The sequence below is a fragment of the Lygodium microphyllum genome, chromosome 5 (genome assembly GCF_053477565.2).
Source record: "Lygodium microphyllum isolate KBCC chromosome 5, Lygodium_microphyllum_v1.1.10, whole genome shotgun sequence".
Classification (NCBI taxonomy): domain Eukaryota; kingdom Viridiplantae; phylum Streptophyta; class Polypodiopsida; order Schizaeales; family Lygodiaceae; genus Lygodium; species Lygodium microphyllum.
In genome coordinates, this window is record NC_141139.1 from 106,372,997 (window position 1) to 106,397,472 (window position 24,476).

Consider the following 24,476-nt stretch of genomic DNA (forward strand, 5'->3'; position numbering starts at 1 on the left):
TTTTTAGGGCCAACTTTAATACCTTCAGATGAAATAATATGTCCTAGGCATTCAATTTGTGTTTGGAAAAATTCACACTTTTTTGGATTAGCATATAATTGATTCTCTTTCAATAATTTGAAAACCAAAGATAAATGTTCATAATGCTCATTCTCATTCTTACTAAAAACCAATATGTCATCAAAGAAAACAATGACACAATATTGATGCTTCAAAAATATATGATTCATCATACGACTGAATGTGGCTGGTGCATTAGTTAAACTAAAAGGCATAACAATGAATTCATAGTGTCCAAATTGTGTTTTAAATGCAATTTTGAATATATCAGTTGTGTCCAATCTTACTTGATAGTATCCAAATTTAAGATCTATCTTACTAAATATTGCAGATCCTTGTAACTTATCCATAAGGTCATCTACCCTAGGAATCGGATATCTATTCTTAACAATGATTTTATTTAGGGCACAATAATCAATGCACATGCGATAGGTATTGTTTTTCTTCTTCACTAACAAGACAGGTGCACCAAATGGAGAACTACTAGGTCTAATGAGTCCTCGGGTTAACAATTTTTCAATTTGGGCTTGAATTTCTTTCTGTTCAATTTGGTTATGTCTATATGGTGCTTTACATGGTGGTTGTGATCCAGGAATTAGGTCTATCTTGTGATCTTTGGGACGTACAGGTGGTAAGTCAGTAGCAAAACAATATTGAAATTGTGAAAAAAATTGTGCGTGCCTAGGATGCATTTGATTTTCTTTAGCTTTGATTTCATTCACCCATATTAAATAGGATTTGCTACCTTTTCGTAATGCACGTTTAGCCTATGTATGACTAAGCAATGGAAAATTATTGAAAGTGTGCATACCATGCAATGTGATTTGTTTCCCATTAGAATGAAACTTCATTGAATGCGTGGAATAATCTATATTAGGATTGTATTGATGATGCCAAGGCATTCCTAAGATAATGTCACTGGACTGCAAAAGCACAACTAGGAAATTTCTACGTTTGACATAATCACCAATTTTAATTTCTAAGTCATGCACTTCTTGTGTTCCATTGTATCTAGTGCCTAAGAATGCAACCTTAATACGATAATGTGTAGAAACAGTATATAAATTCAATTCTTTGACCAATTTTATAGAAATAAAGTCGTGTGTGCTCCTATCATCATATAAAACAATCTTTTTTTTACCATGCACAAGACATTTCATCGTTAATAAAGAATGGGGATTTGGCATACCTGGTAAAGTATCTGAAGTAGTACTAATATCGTCATCGTCTTCTGTGAAATCTGGCATTTCTTCATGTTCTTCATCTTCTATCACTCCCGAATAATTGATATGAACAGTTGGCTTTTTGGTTTGACAATTCGCCGCTATATGTCCAGGTTGATGACATTTGTAACAGACTATGGGTTTGGCTTTGGATACATTATTGGTAATAGTAGTAAGTTTAGGAATGTTGGGATTTGGCTGGGGAGATGACTTAGGGTTTGGATTTGTGTTTGATGGTAAAGCAGGTGGTCGTATCCAAGATTTACAGAATGAAGATGGAAGGAAACGACTTTGATTGAATCTTCAAAAATTTGATTTGAATTGTTTTGAACTAAAGTTACCATTAGTTTGAAATTGTTGTGGTCGCTTCTCTCGTCCTCGAATTTTGTTTTCAGTGTCATGGGCCAAGGAAATTGCATCTTCGAGAGTCGTTGGCTTGAACATGTTGACCTCCGCATAAAAATGTCCAAGTAAGCTAGACATAAACTTGCGTTTATGGGTTGCCTTAGGTACATCTTCAAGCATTTGTAGCTGCAATAAAGCATTCCAAAAACACTCGGTATATTGTGAAATAGGCTCACGATCCCTTTGTATAGAAGATCCCATTGTTTGATAGCTTTTTCGTGGAATTGGGGTGGAAGGAAATTCTGCGAAAATTTCTTTTGGAAAGTCTCCCAAGTAGTAGGACAATCAATGCTCTTGCGGACAACAGTCCACCATAGGGATGTTCGGTCCACTAGATGGTTAGTGACACACTTAATTTTGTCATTCTCAGCATACTATTCTTCAAGGAAATAATCATCAAATTGACTGATAAAAGCAAGTACAGCCTTTCCATCGCGTGACCCATTGAAAGTACGAAATTTGAAATTTCTTTTACTTATCTTTGTTTCTTTCCAAATAGATTGCGCTTCAAGTGTTGCATCAATTGTACATCATATGAGCTTCTTTAAGCCGGTCCCTCACTCACACTCACACTCTCCCTCTCTCTCAATCCCTCTCTCCCTTTGTAACATACAACAAGATAGACACAAAAGCAAGAAGAGAGCCACAAGTTTGCACACTGCAAGAATGAGCTTTCCTCTTATTTTTTGGCTTATATACATGCCTTTTTTTTTTTGGGGCATCCACTCGCTCTTGGATCCAACATTGGTCCTTCTCAATACATGTCTTGTATTCTTTCTAAGCCTATGAAGCACAAATTATTATATACATAGTTGTGAACTCTTTGATTTTATAACTTGCACAAGAGGGAGCTTGGCACTCATACAACTTGAATTATTTTCCTTGTTTGGCCCCATTCAAACCCTTGCTCCTGCACTTGCTTGTGCTCCAAAAAAATTAAATATTATTATGCTTTTTCTTTCTTCAGTTTCTTTCTCCTTCTTCTGCTACTTTCATCGATTAACAATATGAAGATAACAAAGAATAAGAGTGCTATTCATTGCACCATTACTTCCATCTCAAGTAGTATCAAAGTAGAATTTGTGGAAGCTTGTGCTTGGAGCAAGGAGTAGGAGCAGTTAATCTCCATCATGAAGTTAAGGATTCAAGCTTCTATTGGGACTTTCATGCTTCCTATCCTCAACTTGAAAGAGATAGTATTCTCATTATTGAGCTCTATATCTAAGTCAAACATATATTTTGGATTGAGGAGCAATTGAGACTCAATTTGGAGGCTTCCATAGCCTAATTTGGATGCATTTAGGTGGCCATTCAAGTCTAAATAGCTTGGTTTTGGATACTCGAAAATAGATTATTATACATGCTTTTGATGTGTGCAAGCACAAGGCCTACTTAAGGAGGGGGCAGCTTATCATGTGTAAGAAGAGGCCCAACTTGTTGTAAGTTGAGTGTTTAAGAAAGGGGCTCAAGCAAGGCCTTTCAAGTAGGGGTTTGCCATTTCTACAATAGAGAAAGAACATAGAGAAAGAGATGATTTTTCTTTGGAGGCCAAACACATTATTGATTGTTACTTTAAAAACACTAATGGGATATCCTTTGACTATTGATAATATCCTATCTCATCCTTTCTTGCCCTAGATCAACATTCTTTGCTTGTATGAAACGTTCATGGCCCCCTTCATATAGGTGCATCTTTGTAGGATGTGCAATATTCTAAGGCCATGGCTTGATGACATGTCTTAACACCATTATACATGTGCTATTGTTGGAAGAAAAGCATGTTTGAGATGTTGTTATAATGTCTCAATTGCCATTTATAGGCCTCCTCAAGGTTACCTTATGTGGCTGCATTTCGCGTCTTGCACAATCTTTTAGTGAAAGCAACAAAACACACAAGATGCTTAAATGCCATTCAACTTTGTCCAAGGCTCTAGGACAATCCATAGATTTGTGTTACCATATTGTAGACAATTCACAAATCTTGCCTTGACCGCATTTTGACTAACACATCCATTCATTCCATAGCCACATACATTCATCACCACTCTTGAATTAGTTAGGTAGAAAGAGCATGTTGTCTCCCAAGGATTCAAACTTTATATGGGTACACTATGATAAGGGCTACAATGGAGGGGCTAATAATTGGGCACATAAGGAGAAGCATCTTGATCTTTTTTGCAACAAAAAATTTCATGAGCATCACCATGGCTACGATTACAACAATGGAGTGAACTCATGAAACAAATTTGGAGACTTGTATAGGTAATGAAATTTATGAATTAAATTTTTCTGTGTTAAAAAAATGGTGTGCTATGGAATAACGCACTAGGATCAATAGTAGTACATAGAAATTTAGAGGCTTTTCCCTATTTAGCAAATCAACTTTTGACTTTCAAATGGTACTAGGATTGGATTTGCCTTTACTAGTAGACCGAAGCTTCCAAACCATTGTCCCCATGTATGTGTTAGTAGTAGCCCTTGTTCCACTGCTGGCCTTCTTACCCTAGTACTCCACTTTTATAAGTACTTCATCTCAATACATTTACTTCTAAAATAAGAAAGACTGTAGTGCTTTGTTCATATGAAATTCATAAACGTTTTTTCATCTATAAACGTTCTATGTCACTCTCTGTATGGAAGAATCGTCCCATCTGTCAGCTATAAGATTATAAGCCTTGATCTCTCTTCGTTATCGATTACTGAAATTCAAATTTCGAGCTGCACAATGGCAAGGTAAGCGGTCTTCTCTTCTTCTGCAGTAAACAGCTACCTTATCGGAGATGGTAGATATGTAGTTTTGCATATTACAGGCCAGCGTAGCCTGAAATCACCATGGATTGATGGCTCTGTCTCAGAACTGACAGAGAAGGAGCTCCAATATGATGAATGAACAGAATCAGGATGTAAATCCATCACAAGATGACAACTTTGTGGCCTCACTTAAGGCTTGTGCTAAGGACAATGACCTGCATCCAATTCCAATACATGCTGGTATCCTGAGAAGTGGGCTGCTCACAAAGAGCCCTAATGTAGCCTATGTATGCCAAATGCCGCGCACTTACTCCAAGTGCATGATGGCTTCCTTAAGGTTTGTGCTTAGGACAAGGACAAGGACAAGGATCTGCATCCAATTCCGTTACATGCTGGAATTCTGAGAACTGGACTGCTCACAAAGAGCCCTCTTGTGGCCAATTATGTATGCCACATGGTGTACACCACTCAAAATGCATGACAATGTCTCCCTTAAGGTTTGTGCTAAGGACAAGGACAAGGATCTGCATACAATTCCATTACATGCTGGAATTCTGAGAGGTGAACTGCTCGCAAAGAGCCCTCGTTTACCCAATTATGTATGCCAAATGTGGTGCACTTGCTCACAATGCATGACAGTATCTTAAAGTCTGTGCAAAGGACAAGGATTATGCACGACAATATCTTAAAGTTTGTTTGAAGGACAAGGATCTGCATCCAAATTCCATTACATGCTGGAATTCTGAGAAGTGGACTGCTCACAAAGAGCCCTCGTGTAGATAATTACGTATGCGAAATGCAATGTGCTTGCTCAAAATGCATGCCAATATGATCGCTCATGACAACCCCCGCAACATTGTAGCCTTGTTGAAGGCTTGTGCCAGGCAAAAGGATCTGCACAAAGGCTCTTGCATACATGCTGATATTCTGAGAAGTGGATTGCTCACCAAGAGCCCTTATGTAGCCAATGCTTTGGTCAATATGTATGCCAAATGTGGTGCACTCGCTCAAGCACAACACTTGCTCCATCAGCTTCCTCACCGGGATGTAGTGTCTTGGAATGCATTGATCTCTGGATATGCCCAACATGGGCATTGTGAGGATGCACTGCGCTGCTTTGAGTGGATGCAACATGAGGGTCTATGTCCCAATGCAGTTACATTCTGTTCCATGTTGAAAGCCTGTGGCAATGTTGGTGCAGCTGACAAGGGCAAACAAATCCATGATGAGATTGTCAGGCAGGGTTTGCTGAGAACAAATATACTGCTTGGCAATGCTTTGGTTGACATGTATGCGAAAAGTGGTGAGCTCTCAAAAGCACATCAAGTGCTTGAGGAGCTTCCTGCTAGGAGTGTGGTTTCTTGGACTTCACTAATTGCTGGATATGCTCAACATGGGCATGGTGAGGAAGCAATTATCTGCTTTGAGCAAATGCAACATGAGGGTCTTTCTCCCAATGCAATCACCTTTTCATGCATCCTGAAGGCCTGTGGCAGCATAGGAGCTGTTGATAAGGGCAAACAAATTCATGATGAGATTGCCCGACAGGGGTTGCTGGGAACAGATGTTGTTCTTGGCAATGCTTTGGTGGATATGTATGCCAAATGTGGGGTGCTTGTAAAAGCACAAGAAGTGTTTGATGAGCTTCCTGTTTGGAATGTAGTCTCTTGGTCCACATTGATTGCAGGATATGCCCAACATGGGCATGGTGAGAGTGCGCTGCACTGCTTTGAACAGATGGAACGGAATGGCCTTTGCCCAGATGCAGTCACGTTTGCTTGCATCTTGAAAGCCTGTGGTAGCATGGGTGCAGCTGACAAGGGCAAACTAATTCATGATCAGATTGCCAGACATGGACTCATTGGAACAGATCTTGTGCTTGGCAATGCTTTGGTGGATATGTATGTGAAATGTGGTGAGCTTGCAAGAGCACAAATAGTCCTTGATGAGCTACCTGTTCAGGATGTACTGACTTGGAATGTGCTGATTACTGGATATGCTCAACATGGGCAGGGTGAGACAGCACTGGATTGTTTTGAACGGATGCAACAGCAAGGTGTTCATCCAAATGCAGTCACTCTTGCTTGTGTTTTGAAAGTCTGTGGCAGCATAAGAGCTGTTGACAGGGGCAGACAAATTCATGATGAAATTGTCAGGCAGGGCTTGCTGGGAACAGATATTGTTCTTGGGACTGCATTGGTAGATATGTATGCCAGATGTGGTGTCCTCACAAAAGCACATGCAGTCCTTGACAAGCTTCCTCTCCAAGACATTGCAGCTTGGAATGCACTAATTGCTGGATGTGCCCAGCATGGGCATGGTGAAGAAGCACTGAACTGCTTTGAACAGCTTAGAAGCAATGGCCTTTATCCAGACAGTGTGACTTTTGCTTGTATCTTGAAAGCCTGTGGCAGTGTGGGAGCCGCTGACAAGGGCATGAAAATGCATGATGAGATTGTCAGACGGGGTTTTCTGGGAACAGATATTGTGCTTGGAAACGCTTTGGTGGATATGTATGCCAAATGTGGCATGCTTGCAAAAGCAGCACAAGTGCTTGATGAGCTTCCTTTTAGAGATATAGTCTCTTGGTCTGCACTAATTGCAGGATATGCCCAACATGGGCATGGTGAGGAAGCACTGAGATGCTTTGAACGGATGCAATGGGAGGGCCTTTGTCCAACTGCAGTCACCTTTGGTTGTGTGCTTAATGCATTCAGTCACTCAGGTCTACTTGATGAGGCACAGATGTATTTTGCAAATATGAACACAACTTACGGCATAACACCAGATTTGGAGCACTTCACTTGCATGGTTGATCTGTTTGGCCGTGCAGGCCACTTTGACAAGGCAATAGCAGTGGTCAAGAAGATGCCATCTTCTGATTATCTTCCAGCCTGGGCTGCTTTGTTGGGGGCTTGTCAAAAGTGGGGAAATGTAAAGCTTGGGAGGTTGGCCTTTGAACGTGCAGTAAAACTGGATGGAAAGTGTGCCACAGCTTACGTCTGTATGAGTAATATGTATTTAGCTGCTGGCATGCGAGAGGATGCAAACAGAATTGAAGCCATGAGAATAAAATATGAAGCATAGATAAGCCAAGAGGAAGTTCGTAAATTGATGCATTTTGTGTTGGGGAGAGCATGACAACACATTCTGTGCAAAGCTATGAGATGATGCTCATAAAATGTTAGAGGATCTTTTAAATGGGTATCAGAAGTGATGCAAACAATGTCAGGTTTTATTGGTGAGAAATTGGTCATTGCCTGCTCTTGTCAGTAGAGGACAGCTTGTGAGAAACATGCAGATTTCTGGTGATGACCATGTTGCATCTAAAATAGAGGTTGCAAAATCTGGTCAGACATTTAATTATTGTTTTATATATTAGAACTTGAGACACATTCTTATGGGCACTATGATGGTGCTAATGCAGCTCCAATTCGACCCTTTTTGCTTGGAAACTGGGAATGCAACTGTTGTGCAGTGAGTGTCATCGGTTCTCTGATGTGCTGCTTACAGTCAAAGTACATACGAGTGTTATCCAGAGGTCCAGCTCCAACCTTAGTTTGCATGAATAATAGAATGTGCATGTTGCTATGCTGAATATCATTTCACGAGTCAGATTATTTTTACCTTCAGCAGATGGGCTTATTACAGTGGAATCACATATCATCCTCAATGTTCAGCTTCACTTCAGTTTGTGTAAAGGATGGGATGTTTATGTTCTAATGTTGAATATTATCTCACTGGTTGAACTGTTTTATCTGCCCCTGATGGGCTTTCAACCTGGCATTCATGAACTGCTGATTCTTTATAGACATCCTGTGTAATACATGCATGCATGTTGTAGGTATGTATCTAAAATGCACCATGCACGTAAATCTGCCCCTGATGGGCTTTCAACCTGGCATTCATGAACTGATAAATCTTTATAGACATCCTATGTAATACATGCATGCATGTTGTAGGTATGTATCTAAAATGCACCAAGCACGGAATTGTTGAGTAACAAGGGTAGATTTAAGATGGAGCAAAACTTTAGAACCTTAGAAGGCTAGCACTCTTCAGTTGATGTAATCAGGGGTATGCCAATGTAAAGTAAGCAGTGATGTCAGTGAAATCCCAATCAATACGAGAGTTGAAGATGATTTAGGGATGGCCCTTTTAGAGCCACACATGTTATATTAATGGCCTAATGAATGTTGGATTGCCATGGTCCTCCATGTGTAGGTGATAGATTAAAGCCTCCATAGAAGTTTCTTGCAAGGCTCCTCACCTAGAAAGAGACCCTTAGCAATGAGCTTAACCAATAAGGCTCTGCTCTGGTTGTTTGGGTCTATGATCCCCAAGCTTCCTCTAGATCTAGGCTGTGTAATGACATCGCAATTAACCTTTGCTCTAGACTGGCTCCTGTCTCCTCTTGACCAAATAAAGTTCCTAATGAGGCACTTTACCTTGCCAATGTATGTGCCTTATGGGAAGTAATGTACCTCATGGTTGTTAGAAGAACCTAGTTGGTGACCACCATTCTCCCTACTAATAGAAGCCTTGCAGGACTCCTATAAAGGAGCTTTTGCCTAATACTCAAAAGAAGAGCAAGTGCTTTAAAGTGATTTCAATCACCACATGCCATCCAAATATCTCACTGTGGTTCTATGGGAAATCTAGGTGAAATTCTTGTATGGTCACCACTTCAACTACAATACTGTCATATACGCAAGCTCCATAGGACTTATGCCAATTAATTAAGAAGAATGAAGCTCTAGAAAATATCTCCATGGCAATTACAAAGGCCCTAAAGTTTCTCTCATCCCCATGTAAATAAATTATTGTCATTTGCAAACTCGACATCAAGAATCTCGAGCACATGGATGGGCAACTTGATGCCTTTGAGACAAGTGAATCTATTAATCAAGAAAGAGCTCATGGCCTTTGCTACAAACAAAAAAAAGAGGGGGGCTAGTGGACAGCCCTCTCCCACTAATAATTTTCTTTCCTTTGGCCTTGTTGACAAGAACCTAGCTATGGGTTGAAGAGTAGCAACTCCCTTGACCCATTGATTTGGAAATCCCATCCTTAGCATGGTGCCCTCCAAAAACTTCCTATCTACATGGTTATATGCCTATTTAAAGTCAAGGAGGAGCACAATGAGGGCTTGGTTCTTGGAACAAGCAAGAGCAGTGGACTCCCAAAGGTGGAGATATTGTCAAGGAGGAGCACAATGAGGGCTTGGTTTTGAAACAAGAAAGAGTAGCGGACTCCCAAAAGGTGGAGATATTGTCCAAGATGTTGGTCTTTAGAACAAAGCCTATGTAGGTGGGTTGGATAATATTTGGCATTAATGGGGCCAATCTAAGAAGGATCGCCTTTGTAAGGATCCTTGTAGGTAGTTTCGAGCAAAATGATTGGTCTTCACCATAGTGATCTCCAATCCATCCCCACTGTCCATGGGAATGACACGAATCAATCCCTCAAATAGTATCTCTAACATATCCTCTGATGCCATAATCTTGCGTAAAGTTGTGATGAGGGATGCATTAACAAGATCCCAATAGCTCCAAAAGGACTTCTCTAGTCCATGTTCTCATATACACTTGCTTGAGGACAATGCCAAAAGTGCCTTCTCTAGCTCCTCTCTACAAAGGGCCATAAAATGCCTACTCATCCTATCATTGACCACCTCCTATTGCTCTACCAAACTATCTATCCATCCCTCTCATAGTCCAAGGCTCTAGTCGTGGATCCTAGCAAATTTACTTAATACTCTATAGCCACCTACCTTGCCTCAAGGAGGCCCAATGCAATGGATCTATCTACTCTTTAAGTCTCCTTACACCTTGTCTACAGTGTTTTCGTTATGTGATGAAAAAGAAATTAGTATTAACCCTATCTTTGGACCATAAGGAAGCTCTTATGTGGGACATGTACTCCAATCTTGCTTCCTTCATGGCATCAATCTTTGCTTTAACAATGTGCATCCTCTTAGCTACCCATCTACAATGTATACATCTCTTCTTTCCCCTCTAGAGTGTATCCTGTGGGACATGAGTGAAGTTCTTATCTCTTCAAGAGTTCAACCTAGTTCAGTGGCTCTCACTTAGTTGCTCTGTTCCCCTCTCTAACCATCATGTTCACTATGTCAAGCAAGCAAGCAAATCAAATAATTATGAGATTGTAGTAGACATATTTCATTCTTCCTTCAATGTTGAAGTCAATCCGATTGGGAGTTAGAGATGGCCTCATGATCATTGCATAGTCCTTTCACTCCAAATGCTCAATCTATACACACAACGTGCTTCAAGCTCAAACCACCATCATATAAGGAGATGACGATGATGATGGAGATGGAGAAGCTGACGAGTGCTTTACCCTTGTCCCTCACACTCTCAATCTCAATCTCTCACTCACTCACTTATATTGTGTGTGTGTGTGTGTGTGTGCGTGCAATGGAAGCAAGAAAGGAAGCAAACATGAGCAAGAGAGAGAAAGGTTGGAAGGTATTGGCACATACATAAGAAATATCTTGATTACCTTATTTTCAGCTTTATACATAGTTTCTTGTTTGGGGAGAAAGGTTGGAAGGTATTGGCACATACATAAGAAATATCTCTATTACCTTATTTTCAGCTTTATACATAGTTTCTTGTTTGGGGATTCTTCTACATTGGGTACCCATTTTTCTAGTTAGGAGTTGGCTCTTTTTCCTTTAAGCAAGCTAGGCTACAAATTGTCTTGTCTAAAATTCTAGAGGAGACCTTTTATAATCACACAAGAGTGAGCTCGGCTCTCTTGAAATGACATTTACAATGAATTATATTGCATTTAATCAACCATTAATTGTCAGAGTAGGGTGATATCCCCAAAAAATTCATTTACAAAATCATGAGTGTTTGGCTTTCTCCTTGCTCTTCCTCTTCTATTGCTCTTCTTTTGTTGCTGTGCCAAGGGTGATATCCCCAAAAAATTCATTTATAGAATCATGAGTGTTGGGCTTCCTCCTTGCTCTTCCTCTTGCTCTTCTTTTGTTGTTGCCAAGGGTTAATATTACACCCCCCCTCCTCGCCCCCCCCCCCCCCCCCAAGATGAGTGCTAGCTCCTTGGCACTCTAGGTCATGGTGGGGTGCATTGTGTTATTGATGGCCTTGATATGGTGTCTTGTTATAGGATGATGTCATTCCTTTTCCAAAGCTTTGAATGACAGACTTGATGGGATTAGTTCAAGCTCTTCAAGCAATATGGCTATGGCTACCTCTCACATAACCATTGGATGCTCTCACCGCTTACCACTTTACCTCTTTGTTTTAGTCTATTTGTTGAGAAATATGGAATCACACTCCTATGATAGCCTCTTTGTATGGAGCAGTAAGGCAAAGACCATGCAACTACCTAGAAGAACTACCTTATTCCTAGACACAGTGAGAAATATTGGAGCCATCATGCAACTATAAAAGAATGTACTTGACAATCATTTACTTTGTACTTTTAGTCTTGTCCACATCTACTCAAGATTGTGTTTATGAATCCAAGCTAATCTATATTGGAACCTAATTCACTAGAGTAAGAGTCTTGTCTAGTCATTAGTCATCATGCTTCTTGTCTCACTGACTTCGAACCTCCATAGCTAACCTTGCTTATGATTTGTGTTTCTCAACATGGTATCAGAGCCATGGTGAGCTTGGTTTAGCTCTGCACATTGCTCCTCCAACTCTTCTCAATCTCAGCTCAACTTACCTCTAGAAGAAGCCTTCATTTCTTCACTCCATCTTCACTCTACTCTTCTTGACCTCCATAGCCAGCAACACCCTACTCACTTGGAGCCAGTAGATCTCTTCATCCAGGCAATATCCTTATCAGCTTTATTCTAGAGACCTTTCACTCTGCTCCTCTTGGAGCTTCTCCCTGGCACCTCAATATCTAACATTGGTGTTCCTTCTCTCCAGCATTATGTGTTTTCCTTATCTGTTCAAACTGCACCCCTGTCTGGTCATACGACTCTTATAATCTATACGCTGCACGATGCTGAGCTACACCTTAGGGGTTTTGAAGCCTACCCTCCAAGCTTCTTTGTTACCAAATTTTTTGTGAAATAATTGCTTCCTTGAGCCATGTAAAACTGAAAGATCAGTTAAGTTTAGAAACCCTAATTATGGCAGCCACAACCACTAGTCTTTTAAGCTCATAAATCTCTTTATTCTCTCACTTCTTTGATCTCAACCAAGTCACTGCCACTTTGATCTAGTGCTCCACTCAGTTCCTAGCAAATCAAATTAGCAAGGAGGGGAAGATTCAACATCAAGTATCAAAGTTCAACATCAAGCTCAACAAGTATAGTATCTTTTGATACTCATTTAATGCTTTTTGGCACTAGTACTTCTTGTGTCTCTTGACACATCCAAGTTCAACTCACTTGCTTGTTATTTACTGTTGCTCAAACATCTAGTATGGGAAAAGATTCATTGTCATGCTCCTTCAAAGGAATGAGTTTTCACACATGGCAGACAAGGATAAAGCTAATCCTTATTATGAAAGGCCTGTGATCAATAACTAGTGGACATAAGAAGAGACCTAGAGATGTTGCTCTTGCAGAAGTATGGCAAAAGAGTGATGATAAAGCCCAAGTAATCATCAAGCTTGAGCTTGATGATAGTTATATCCACCATGTAGACACATGTGATACATCTCATGTCATTTGGGAATAGTTAGACACATTGTTTGGTGCCCAATCTCAATTTTCAAAATATGGATTGTTGATTGAGTTTTTTTTTAGGTTGGTTATAAAGACTAATACATCCCTTGCAACTCACCTTATTTACACTACAAGGATACGGAGGCATAGTGACTGCGCTTTCTGATGCAAAATAGTGGTGTCGCTATGGTGCTCAGATGAAAAAACACGAGCTGAAACCCGAACTTGTTATTTTGTGCGAACAAACGAAAGAGAGAGTGAAAGGGAAAGCAAACTCCATCTTGCATTTAAGAGGGAGAGGGAGATAAAGAGAGAAAGAGGGAGAAGGAAAGCTTCTCACCGTTGCCATTGCTGTTTGCGAAGACGAGGAAGTGTATGGAGGGTGAAGAGGAGTCACCGTCGCGAGGAGGAGCTATCGAATCCAACCTCGGGCCTTTGTGGTGAGTGCATTGTTCCCTCTCGCTTTGTTTTTTTTTTCTCATTTTCTTTTACTTGTTCTTGTTAAAAATCATGTGTATTGAGAGAGAAAGAGAGGAAATGAGAGAGGGAAAGGAAGAGAGAAAAGGAAAGAAGGAATGAGAGAGAGAGGGAGAAAACATTAAACATAATAGGGAAAGAGAGAAAGAGAGAGAGAGGGAGGAAGGGAGGGAGAGAGAGAGGGAGAGAGAGGTGGTTATTGTTGTTGTTGTTGTTTTATTTCTTCTTTTCTTTTTTTCTTGTTTGTTGTTGTTGTGGTAGTGGTAGTGGTAGTGGTAGTGGTAGCAGTAGTGGTAGTGGTAGTTATTGCTGCTTAATTTATTATTTTCTTGTTTGTTGTTGTTGTGGTAGTCGTAGTCGTAGTAGTAGTGGTAGTGGTAGTGATAGTAGTAGTAGTTATTGTTTAATTTATTCTTTTTTTGTTTGTTGTTATTGTGGTAGCCGTAGTCGTGGTCGTAGTTGTGATTGTAGTAGTAGTACTAGTAGTAGTTTTCTTGTTTGTTGTAGTAGTAGTAGTAGCTTTTCTTTTCTTTTCTTGTTTATTGTTGTTTAGTTTTCTTGTTTGTTGTAGTTGTAGTTGTAGTAGTAGTAGTAGTAGTAGTAGTAGTAGTAGTAGTTTTTTCTTCTTTTTTTGTTAGTAGTAGTAGTAGTAGTAGTAGTAGTAGTAGTAGTAGTAGTAGTAGTAGTAGTAGTAGTAGTAGTAGTAGTAGTAGTAGTAGTAGTAGTAGTAGTAGTAGTAGTAGTAGTAGTAGTAGTAGTAGTAGTAGTAGTAGTAGTAGTAGTAGTAGTAGTAGTAGTAGTAGTAGTAGTAGTAGTAGTAGTAGTAGTAGTAGTAGTAGTAGTAGTAGTAGTCGTAGTCGTAGTCGTAGTCGTAGTGGTAGTGGTAGTGGTAGTGGTAGTGGTAGTGGTAGTTATTGTTGTTTTCTCTTCTTTTCTTGTTTATTGTAGTGGTGGTGGTTTGTTATTGTGGTAGTCGTAGTCGTAATCGTAGTCGTAGTCGTGGTTGCAGTAGCAGTAGCAGTAGCAGTAGCAGTAGCAGTAGCAGTAGCAGTAGCAGTAGCAGTAGCAGTAGCAGTAGCAGCAGCAGCAGCATAGCGGTTTTCTTGTTTGTTGAAGTAGTAGTAGTAGTTTTTCTTTTCTTTTCTTGTTTATTGTTGTTTAGTTTTCTTGTTTGTTGTTGTAATAGTAGTAGTTTTTTCTTATTTTGTTGTTTGTTGTTGTTGTAGTAGTAGTAGTAGTTGTTGTTTTTTCTTCTTTTCTTGTTTATTGTAGTGGTAGTGGTAGTGGTAGTAGTAGAGAGAGAGAGATGTTTTGTTAAAGGAAATGAGAGAGGGAGAGGAAGAGAAAAAGGAAGAAGGAACGAGAGAGAGGGAATAAACATATAACATAATAAAGAAAGAGAAAAAGAGAGAGAGATGGAAGGAGAGAAGAGAATGAATGGATAAAAAACAAAGGAGAGTGGTGGCGAGGTCCGGTGAGGTCTGGTGCAATACCACGAGACGGGAAACACTTCGACATACGTTAATTTGTGGGTGGGTGGAGACTTTACATACGTTAATTTTGCTGAGTTACAAGAGAAGAAATCCCTTCTCAAAGAATTTAAGAAAGAAAAAAAGAATAATAACAAAAACAAATTGTTTGTCATAACGTAGACCAAATGGAAAACGATGAAGGTCGTGATGTTCAAGATTGCAAGGCGTATCTTAATCAGCGTGTCCCATGTCCTTGCTCTCAATGTAAGAACACGTACGACGCTTCGGTGAGTTTCAATATGAGATCATTGATTAGGCAATCTTAGATTTTGAGCAAACGGTAAGAAAAGTATATATCAATCATGCATTGTATTCTCAAGCTAATTGAATACAATATACGAAAACATTGGGTGTGGCTGGCAAATTTTCTATCCAGGGAGGTGACGTCTCGTCCCAAGGAGGAGTGCACCCTTTGCGGCCAGTTAGAAGAGTTCGTAGGCATGCGATGGATGGAGTGTCTAAGCCAATCCAACAATTGGAAGGTACTACCCAATCTATACTATCAATACCAGAGGAGACAGGCAGCCTTCCAATCTTGGAGCCTGAGATGGAGGCAATGATCGATGCATTGATGCCCATGGATGTCGAGACTTCTGATCCGCTTAGAGAGGAATCATCCATACCATTATATGATGGGTGCCGAGTATCTCACTTGAAGACACTGCTTGCACTCCTAAGTGTGCAAGCAAAATACGGGTAGAGCGATGGGAGTGTGACCGAGTTGTTCAGGTACCCTGTACGTATGCTTCGTTGATTTCTTTTCGGCACTATCATTAAAAACATTTGTGCTTTTTCAAGGCGTTTTATGATTTTTTTTCAAGTTACTGAAGTATCATATATTACTACTTGCAAATACCATGCCTTTTCTGAGTCTCGTGATGATGCATGATATGTTTTACGAAAGCTTGGCATAGACTACAAAAACATCCATGCATGTATCAACAATTGTATACTGTTTCGAGGAGAATACGAGACTATGGAGACATGTCCAAAGTGTGGTGCTCATAGGTATCGACAGGATATGCAAGGGCAAACCATTCCTCAAAAAGTTCTTAGACACTTTCCGCTTATCCCCTGCATAAACCACATGTTTTGTACGTCTGACATGACGAGCTTGACAACATGGCATGCGTAGAATAGGTCCACAGGTGGAGTTCAACGAGTATCAACAGATTCACGTGCATGGAGCCACATTGACTCTACCTTCCCAGGCTTTGCCCGAGAGCCAAGGAATCTTCGGCTCGGTCTTGCTAATGGATAGCGTGAACCCATTCGGTTTGTGCTAAACTTCTTACAGTGTGTGGCCTATAGTCCTTGTCAACTACAATATCCCTCCATGGCTTTCTACGAAGAAAGGACATCTCATCCTTAGCTTGCTCGTTCCAAGTTGCTACAAAGTAAAAAATATGGATGTGTATCTTTGTCCATTAGTCAATGAGCTTAAGATTTTGTGGGAGGAGGGGGTCATCGTGCAAGATATGAGCGAGCGCGATGGTCGACAGTCCGCCAATATTTGAGCCATTCTCATGTGGACCATGCATGACTTTCCGGGATTTCGAGAGTGCTCAGGTAAGTAGGCTTTCGTTCTCGTTGGTAATATCTATCATAGCTCATTCAAGTTTGTATTCACTGGATAGAGGTGTTGGGACAGGTCTGGTTACCTCAGGTTATGATGCCTGTCCATTGTGTGGGCCACAGTTAGACTCTCGAAGGTCAGAACCATGAAGAAGATGGTATATCAAGGACACGCCGCTCTAGCACGTATGAATACCCAAAGCTGGTACGACCTAAAAATGGTCCACATGAAGTCACATCCAAACGGAATGCGATAGTTTTCAGTTTTCTATGAGTTGCCATATTGGACCCACTTACAGATCAACCACTTGTTGGATCGCATGCATATTTTCAAGAACGCGGATAGCTTGCTATGGGACCACATCACAGGAAAGAGAGACACTATAGGGGCACGAATGAATTTGAAGGAGGTAGGCAAGATGGAGGCGCTTTGGCCCGCAGTCAAGTGCTGATGGTTGCTTGCAGCTACCTCGCGCTCCTTAGGTTTTGTCCATTAAAGATGAGCGCATTGTGAAGCAAATAGTCAAGTCTATCCGAGGGTATGATGAGTTCTCTCAGGTTTGCATTTTCTAAAGATGACTAATTATCAGGGCTAAAATCCCATGATTGGCATAAGATATGTCAGGTTTGTACTATGAATGGATTGTAAGTGGCATGCGTATTTTGCTATTTGGAGTGTAGTCGTTGTTCATAACGCTTCCTCGTTTGTGGCAGTTTGTACTATTGATCGCGATTGCAGGATGCTTTACTTCAGAAATACACGGGGCGATTTATAGGTTGTCGACTTTAGTGCAATGGATCTCACAGAAGGAGATTAAGACATCCTCTATTGAATCCGCAAGGTGGGGAGCAGTGGAGACGGTCTGTCTCTTTGAGAAATACCTGCCTACCAGCATGCTCACGATACAAATCCATCGTCTTTGCATCTTGTAGATGAAGTGGAGATTGCTAGACTTGTCCATACGCGATGGATGTTCTTCTTGGAGCACTTCATGAAAACCCTGAAAGGCTTTGTGCGACAATGAGTTCGGCTAGAAGGTAGCATGGCAGAAGGTTGGTTGGTGTCTGAGGTGCTAGTGCATATTTCACAATGGCTACCAACGGTGGATTCAGACAACAATATGCTATGGTCACTGAAGGACGATGATAGACTGATTGGAGATGTGGTGGTTGAAAATGGGGTAGAAAAAAGAATGGATGCTGCAATGGAGGAGAAAGTGAATCGCTTTTGTATGTTGCACCATGCCTCTATGGAGACATAGCTCACTAGGTACCAGCAAGCTAGGAAAGATCGAGAGGAAGTGTGATCTGAATTTTGACATAGTACGCGCTATCGATTGATTCGATATCTCAAGGGCATGGAGGAGATACCATGGTTTATGTCAACGCGATGGTTGCATGGAGCTTTGACTATAGCGTCTCGCGAAGGGACGGAGGTCTCAACCGAGGAGTGGGAATTCTCGAGGGGATGTAGTCCAAAGGTGATGACATGTTTAGGGTTTGTCGTATCTATATTTTATATGCAACAACTAACTGAGTGTTTCAATGTACAATACAAAATATATAGTGTGGTGTGGTTGCGCGAACGACATTTCCACGTGAAGTGTATTGACAAAAAGCACTCCACAACAGATTATGGTATCATGCCAAGGTTCGAGCAAGAGAGCCGACGATGATCAATGGATCCAAACACGATTATAGATGAGATGGAGTATTTTGAAAACTTGCAAAGTATTGTCACAGTGGATTACCGTAGCTTCTCCATGATCCTATTCTATGTGCAGTGGTTCAAAGTGGTACTTGAAGGAGCTGGAGCAATAGTTCGACGAGGTCTATCTGGATTTCTCGAAATAGATTTAAAAAAAAAGGACGGATTTGTGCGACACGTTTGTGTTCCTGGACCATTGTGAACAGGTGCATGAACTCATGCGTTTTTTAATCATATTACGACATGGTACATGTCACAATAGTTAAATCTCTCTTGTACGTAATTGTGAACATGTAATTTTCTATCCAAACCCGTGACAACCTCGATGGTGGTACGTTATACCTTCAGCTCCCCGAAGTACAAGAGTATATGATCAAAGCGATGTTCTGAGCATAGATGAGGACAGTATGTAAATAGAGTGGTCGATATTGCAAGGGGTGGAGGCCACCGAAAGCTTGGAGCATGTAGAGGAGCCAACATCGGGTAACAATGATGGAAATACATGAGTCCAAGAATTCTTTGAGAACGAGGTGGACTCATCCTTTTGTGGTGACATGTCTAGCGACCTTCTAGTGTATGCAGAGTTGTGTCAGGAGATCGACATGGGACCATAGGGTACTTCATACTTGGAGCATCCACCTACTCAATTTGTTGAAAAATCGCTTATAAGGGTACATAAGATATGCATTTTAAGTAAGATCATTTTTTTAAGATTTATATTACCGTGCTTTGTATGATTTATATTGATTTTGCTAACATCAATTTTTGTATGTGCAGGTGACCTTTGTGGATATTTAGATAATCACGATGAACCGAGGGATGAGCGATGAGGAGCTATAGGAGCTCTTCACGCGTATGTCTCCAGATCAGATGGCAAGATTTAGAGATATAGCAGACCAGGAGCTATCTCGAACACCATACAGGCCGCTCTATTAGATCTACTTCAGCGTGCTCTGATGCTTCAATTTTCAGCAAACGAGGTCGACTCCCAGACGGAGGGAGTGGTTCAGGGGGATGCTACGGAGATCTGGATGCAGTGAGCCTGCGGTTGGCTTGGGATACAGTTGCTACTCCTAGCTCTCGTGGCGGTTTGAGAGATCGTGGCTCAGGTGGTTACTGTGGAGGTACAGACACAATGTCTCCCTTTCGTCATTCTGCTGGAGTTGCATCACCTTCGGGATTTGTCACACTTGTGGGGACGTCTACTCCAATCACTTCGGCTTTTGCTCAGCCGTCAGTAGCAGGTGGCACCCCTAAGAGTGCTACTCTGAGAGATACTACCTCGGTAGGTACACCAGATGTACAGGGATGTCTTACATATGCCTAGGAGCGTGATCGCAGGTGGGAGAGGACCCATCTTAGGCATACCTAGGTCAGGAGCCATCACCATGAATGATGAGGGGAGGAGGGTGATGGCTCGCATGAGAGAGTTGTGCTAACAAGTTTTTCGGCACAATGTCTTGGATCATTGGAAGAACATACCGGAGGGGAGCAAGGACTATATTGTAGCATCCTTGCATGAGGATTTTATGATACCAGCAGCAGATAGGTTTTCTACAGGTTGGATGATGGAGTGCATGTGTGCATACATGTCACACAGACGATCAGACGCATGCAAGGCACTCAAGAGTGGGGCTTCAAAGCCCGAGTGGCTAGACGTGGACGACTGGCGTCGGCTCAGGGAGGAGGCTACAGATTCTCTAGGATATTGGAGATAGCAGCGCGAGGCGGTGAGGGCACGACTAGAGGCCGGAGTGGTCCATCATCTTGGGAGTGGCGGCCACAGAACATATCTGGAGGACTTTGTAAGTTTTTCTTTTGTTATACTTGCTTATTTTTTTGCAATATCCTTTGTGTTGACAATCGTGTTTCTAACATTTATATTTTGTTTTCTTTGTAGCACTCCATTACAAACCGCGATCCCACCGGCCTTGAGACTCGATATGCAGAGAGGCACGGTCTCACTGCATTGATCAACCGATTGTATAGACGCGGCGGCCCTGTAAGTCACTCATCTTTCTTGTCCATAGTTACTAAGTTTAATTAAAATGCATTATTGTATGGTGGATTGACGTGTAGTTGTTTCTTTTTTTCAAAGTCCGTTCGATGCTCCTTTGCGACGGGACGAGGTTTTGGATTGCGAGGATCTATAGCTCACCCTTCGATCCCTGGAGCTCACATACTCTTCTTTTTTGGTCACGTGATCTGTATAGACATTTTCAATGTAGTAGTAGTATCTTGCCATGATTGTACCAGTCGCTTTCATTACGCGATCATGTATTTATTTCACGTATTAGTGTTATGATTTAAGTATACTTTGCCTTTATTTACACGAGCATTGTACACATTACTGAAACTATTTTTTATGGCCCAAATAAAGCACATAGTGCATACTGCCCTGCCACAAATTTTTTCCCCCTGTTACTGTCGCTATTAGTGTTGCAAAATGCGTCGCAAAGCATCGTTATCAGTGTCGCTATTTGCCTCGATATCAGCATTGCCAATAACGATGTTTTTTGTGATGACGGGGGTAAATTTCTTTATGAATATTTTCGTCGCTTTTAATGTCGGTATAAGGCCTATATCTTGTAGTGTTATATGGAAAGTCTGCTAACTCAACTTGCAGGGATTAACTTAAAAATGGAAGAAGACATATGCATTGGAGTCTTGATCAAGAGTCTTCCTTCAGAATTTGATAATGTCTCCACTACACTAATTAATATGCCAAATCCAAAGCTGTTAGACATCAAAGCCATTAGGGCAAAAAACGATTCAAAAAAGGCAATTGTAAAAAAATGATTCAGTTGCTAATTAGTTGAGATTTTGGAAGAATGAAACCGTCAAATTTGGTTGCTCAAATGTGATTAATGAGAGAATATTTAATTCATTGAAGAGGGCAACTGTTAATTGCCCCTAATCTTTAATTTATATCAGGGTCACCTTTTCGGCCGTTTTTGTCTTGAAACTTGGGAGAATTTGTATTTTTGAGAAATGTCCACCAAAATTGTGTTTGTCTACTCTCGCGTCTTCTTTTCACACACCAACCATTCTTTCACCATTCTCTTCATTGTGTTCACTTTCTTATCACTGTGAGATTCATTTTTCATTGATATGCTAAAATGTTTAGCAATACCTTTGCAAGTAATACTGATGCGAGCACATGCAAGTACAAACTTACCATCCAACTAGGTCTAATTTATTCATCTTGGAGAAGTATACATCGTCAAGTACTAACAGATGAGATGGAGCCTAACAGATTGCGAACTCAAGGAAAGAAACATATAGACTTGTGGGTGGATGGAAATATTTATCCCAAGGATCCTTCCACAAGTAAACCTTCTAATTTTTCTAATATTCATGACTACGTGAGATATGTTGAGAAAGGTTATAATGGGATGCTTAGCAATTGTACAAGGTTATACTCTGCATCTTACATATACATGGCTTAAATGAATGAAATGAAAAAACCATTATTAATTGCAAAGACAAGCATTTTTAAGCTTACAAATAAGATTCATGTTTTGAAAAATGCTAATAACTCATTACAATACAAGCTAGCACACTTAAAGAAAACTCCAATAGGATTCAAAGAGAGAAAGAGACCATTAAACAATATAACTAGCTTGTGTGAGAGAGTAAAGAAAAAAAGATTGAATCTTGCAAAGAAATATGTCTCTAACATATCGGGCATTAGTGTTCGGGAGAGTGATGAGAGAATCAGTATTTTAGAAGAGACCATGAATAAGAATGATATTTTGAGGATTCTTAAGTTACCTCAGAATGTGGATTTGAGAGGCCAACTCTCAAAGAATTGATAAAGGACTTAAAGGACACATTAAAACCAAATGAAATTGTAGAAACATGTGATATTGTGGGTATTAGTCAAAAGTGTTATTGTGCTATCTCTAGATTATGATCTAAAAATATTAAATATAATAGAATAACTGCATTTGGATTGCCTCAAGCCCTTGCAGTATCGGTTGAGACTTCAAGCTCATTATCTTGTGTGTGATTGACAATATCTTAGCTGTGTCCAGATGTACATGTGTGGAACATTTAATAAGTTTAGATGTACATGTGTGGAACATTTTATAATTCCGGGTTAGCTGTGTCCAGATGTACATGTGTGGAACATTTAATAAGTCCGGGTTAGTGAGTGTGACCTAACTAGAGTTAGTCATGGCTAGTGAAACCTAGTGTATGACTTGCTCTTGAGCAAGTGTGGAAGAACAATGGAATAATGGAGGAAGAATGAGAGCATGGCTGAGCTCTCTGTTGCTCTCCTTTATCTATGTCTAGTTTTTTTTCTAACATGGTATCAGAGTAGGATGACAGCTTTATGGGTGCTTTGGAAGGCTTCTTTGAGCTTGTGTTCAGCTCAGGAAAGTGAGGTTTTAGCTTAGTTTACAAGGCAGGTTTACCTCAGCCTGCACATAAAGATTGACAGTCCTTTTTCCCTTGACTTGCAATGGAGGCTTACTCTAGAGTTGGTTTAGGCTTACCATAGCCTTTGTATAGTCTTGATTGAGGCTTATGAGCCATCATTTTGGTGCTACCCAACCCCAAGAAAAATAGGCACAAATTCACACTAGCTACCCAGACCTCGTTCTTCTCAGATCAGTCCTCTCCAGCTTCTACTCCAACTCAATGGCAGCTTATTCTCCTTGGTGACATCCTTGGTTAGTGGTTGTGGGAGCTTTCGCTCAACCGCCAAGACCCACGGGCCGCTTATTGTTTCAAGCGTTCCAAGCCGAGCACTAATGGCTACCTCTCACATAGCCGACGTGCCATCCATATCTACGGGTGTAGTGAGCTTACCTCCATGCCGATCGAGTTACCTCCTCTCCCGCACACTCCGGTAGCTCCACGATCCAAGTGCAAGCTTCAAGCAAGCTCCATCCTCAAGCTCCACGCTCCAAGCTCCATTGCCGCGAGCAAGAGAAGAGAAGAGAAGAGAAGAGAAGAGAAGAGAAGAGAAGAGAAGATGGAGAGCTTCTCCTCCCCGGTCCCTCACCCTCACACACTCACTCCCTCATACTCTCACACACTCTCTCTCAAGCACAAGCTCAAGCAAGAAGAAGAAGAAGAAGAAGAAGAAGAAGAAGAAGAAGAGGAGACCCACTTTTGGCCACACACAAGAATGAGCTTCTTATTCACTTTTCAACTTTATATACAAAACCCTAAATACCTTTTGGGTGGTCATCCCCTTATCCCCTTTTTTACATGGCCAGTCATGGCCTAGGCCCTTTTTCCCATTGTCCTTCTTTCTTCCAAGATTCCTTCTTACCGACCATCTACCTTTACAAATTGCAGGGTGAGAGCCCGGCACTCCTTAAATTAAATCATGATGTGCTTGTGCTCTTTTACAAAAGTATTGACTTACGCTTTTCTTTGTGCACCTTTTTCCCTTATTTCAGACTTTTTTGCACTTCTTGTGTTTTTAGATTTTTCTTGGCATGCCTTCGTCTTCCGTTTCACTTTGCCTTGGCCTTTGTTTTCTGCTTTAGCTTTTCCAAAATTTCCACCTTGTTCATCTAACGGTTAACATTACCCCCCTCCTAGACGAGTGCCAATCCCATGGCACTATCGTCGTAGGTAGCAGGCTATGGCATGCACTGAAGATGTGGGTGGAAGGGACATCGGTGGTTGCCGTGGAGGAGTGTTGGTGGTGGTGTGGAGGAAGGTCATTGGGGGCCCGTTGGTGGCCTAGATGGCTGGTGGTAGGGTTGTTCTTTGTTGGGGATTGCACTGATGGCCAGCACAAGTGTTGGTTTGTTGGGGATTCTACACGACGATTCTTAGTGGGCTTGCAGGTCGATAAAAGATAAGAATTCAGAGTTGGGTGTCGATGAAGAGCGAATAACAATTTCGTTGGAGTCTTCAATACCTATAATTGAAAACCTCTCATAGGTGGTCTCTCCCTAGGGGTAGTGCTAGTCTTCTCTATTGTGCACAAGACATAGTTCAATTAGTTTGGGAGACAAGTCGAACTCTAAGCATGCTGAGAGTATTGTCCTGCACTTGAGGACCCAAACTGTGTATATATTTTGGTGCAGATATTATGT

The 24,476-nt window shown here is 41.0% G+C and overlaps 1 protein-coding gene across 1 annotated transcript; it reads left to right on the forward strand.

The window, feature by feature from the left end:
- Positions 1-4,276: 4,276 nt before the first annotated feature.
- Positions 4,277-8,969, forward strand: LOC148036252 (pentatricopeptide repeat-containing protein At2g33680-like). The gene has a single exon (XM_087678263.1). The coding sequence runs from the start codon at positions 5,229-5,231 to the stop codon at positions 7,524-7,526; it is 2,298 nt and encodes a 765-aa protein (XP_087534389.1). The 5' UTR covers positions 4,277-5,228; the 3' UTR covers positions 7,527-8,969.
- The last annotated feature ends 15,507 nt before the right edge of the window (positions 8,970-24,476 follow it).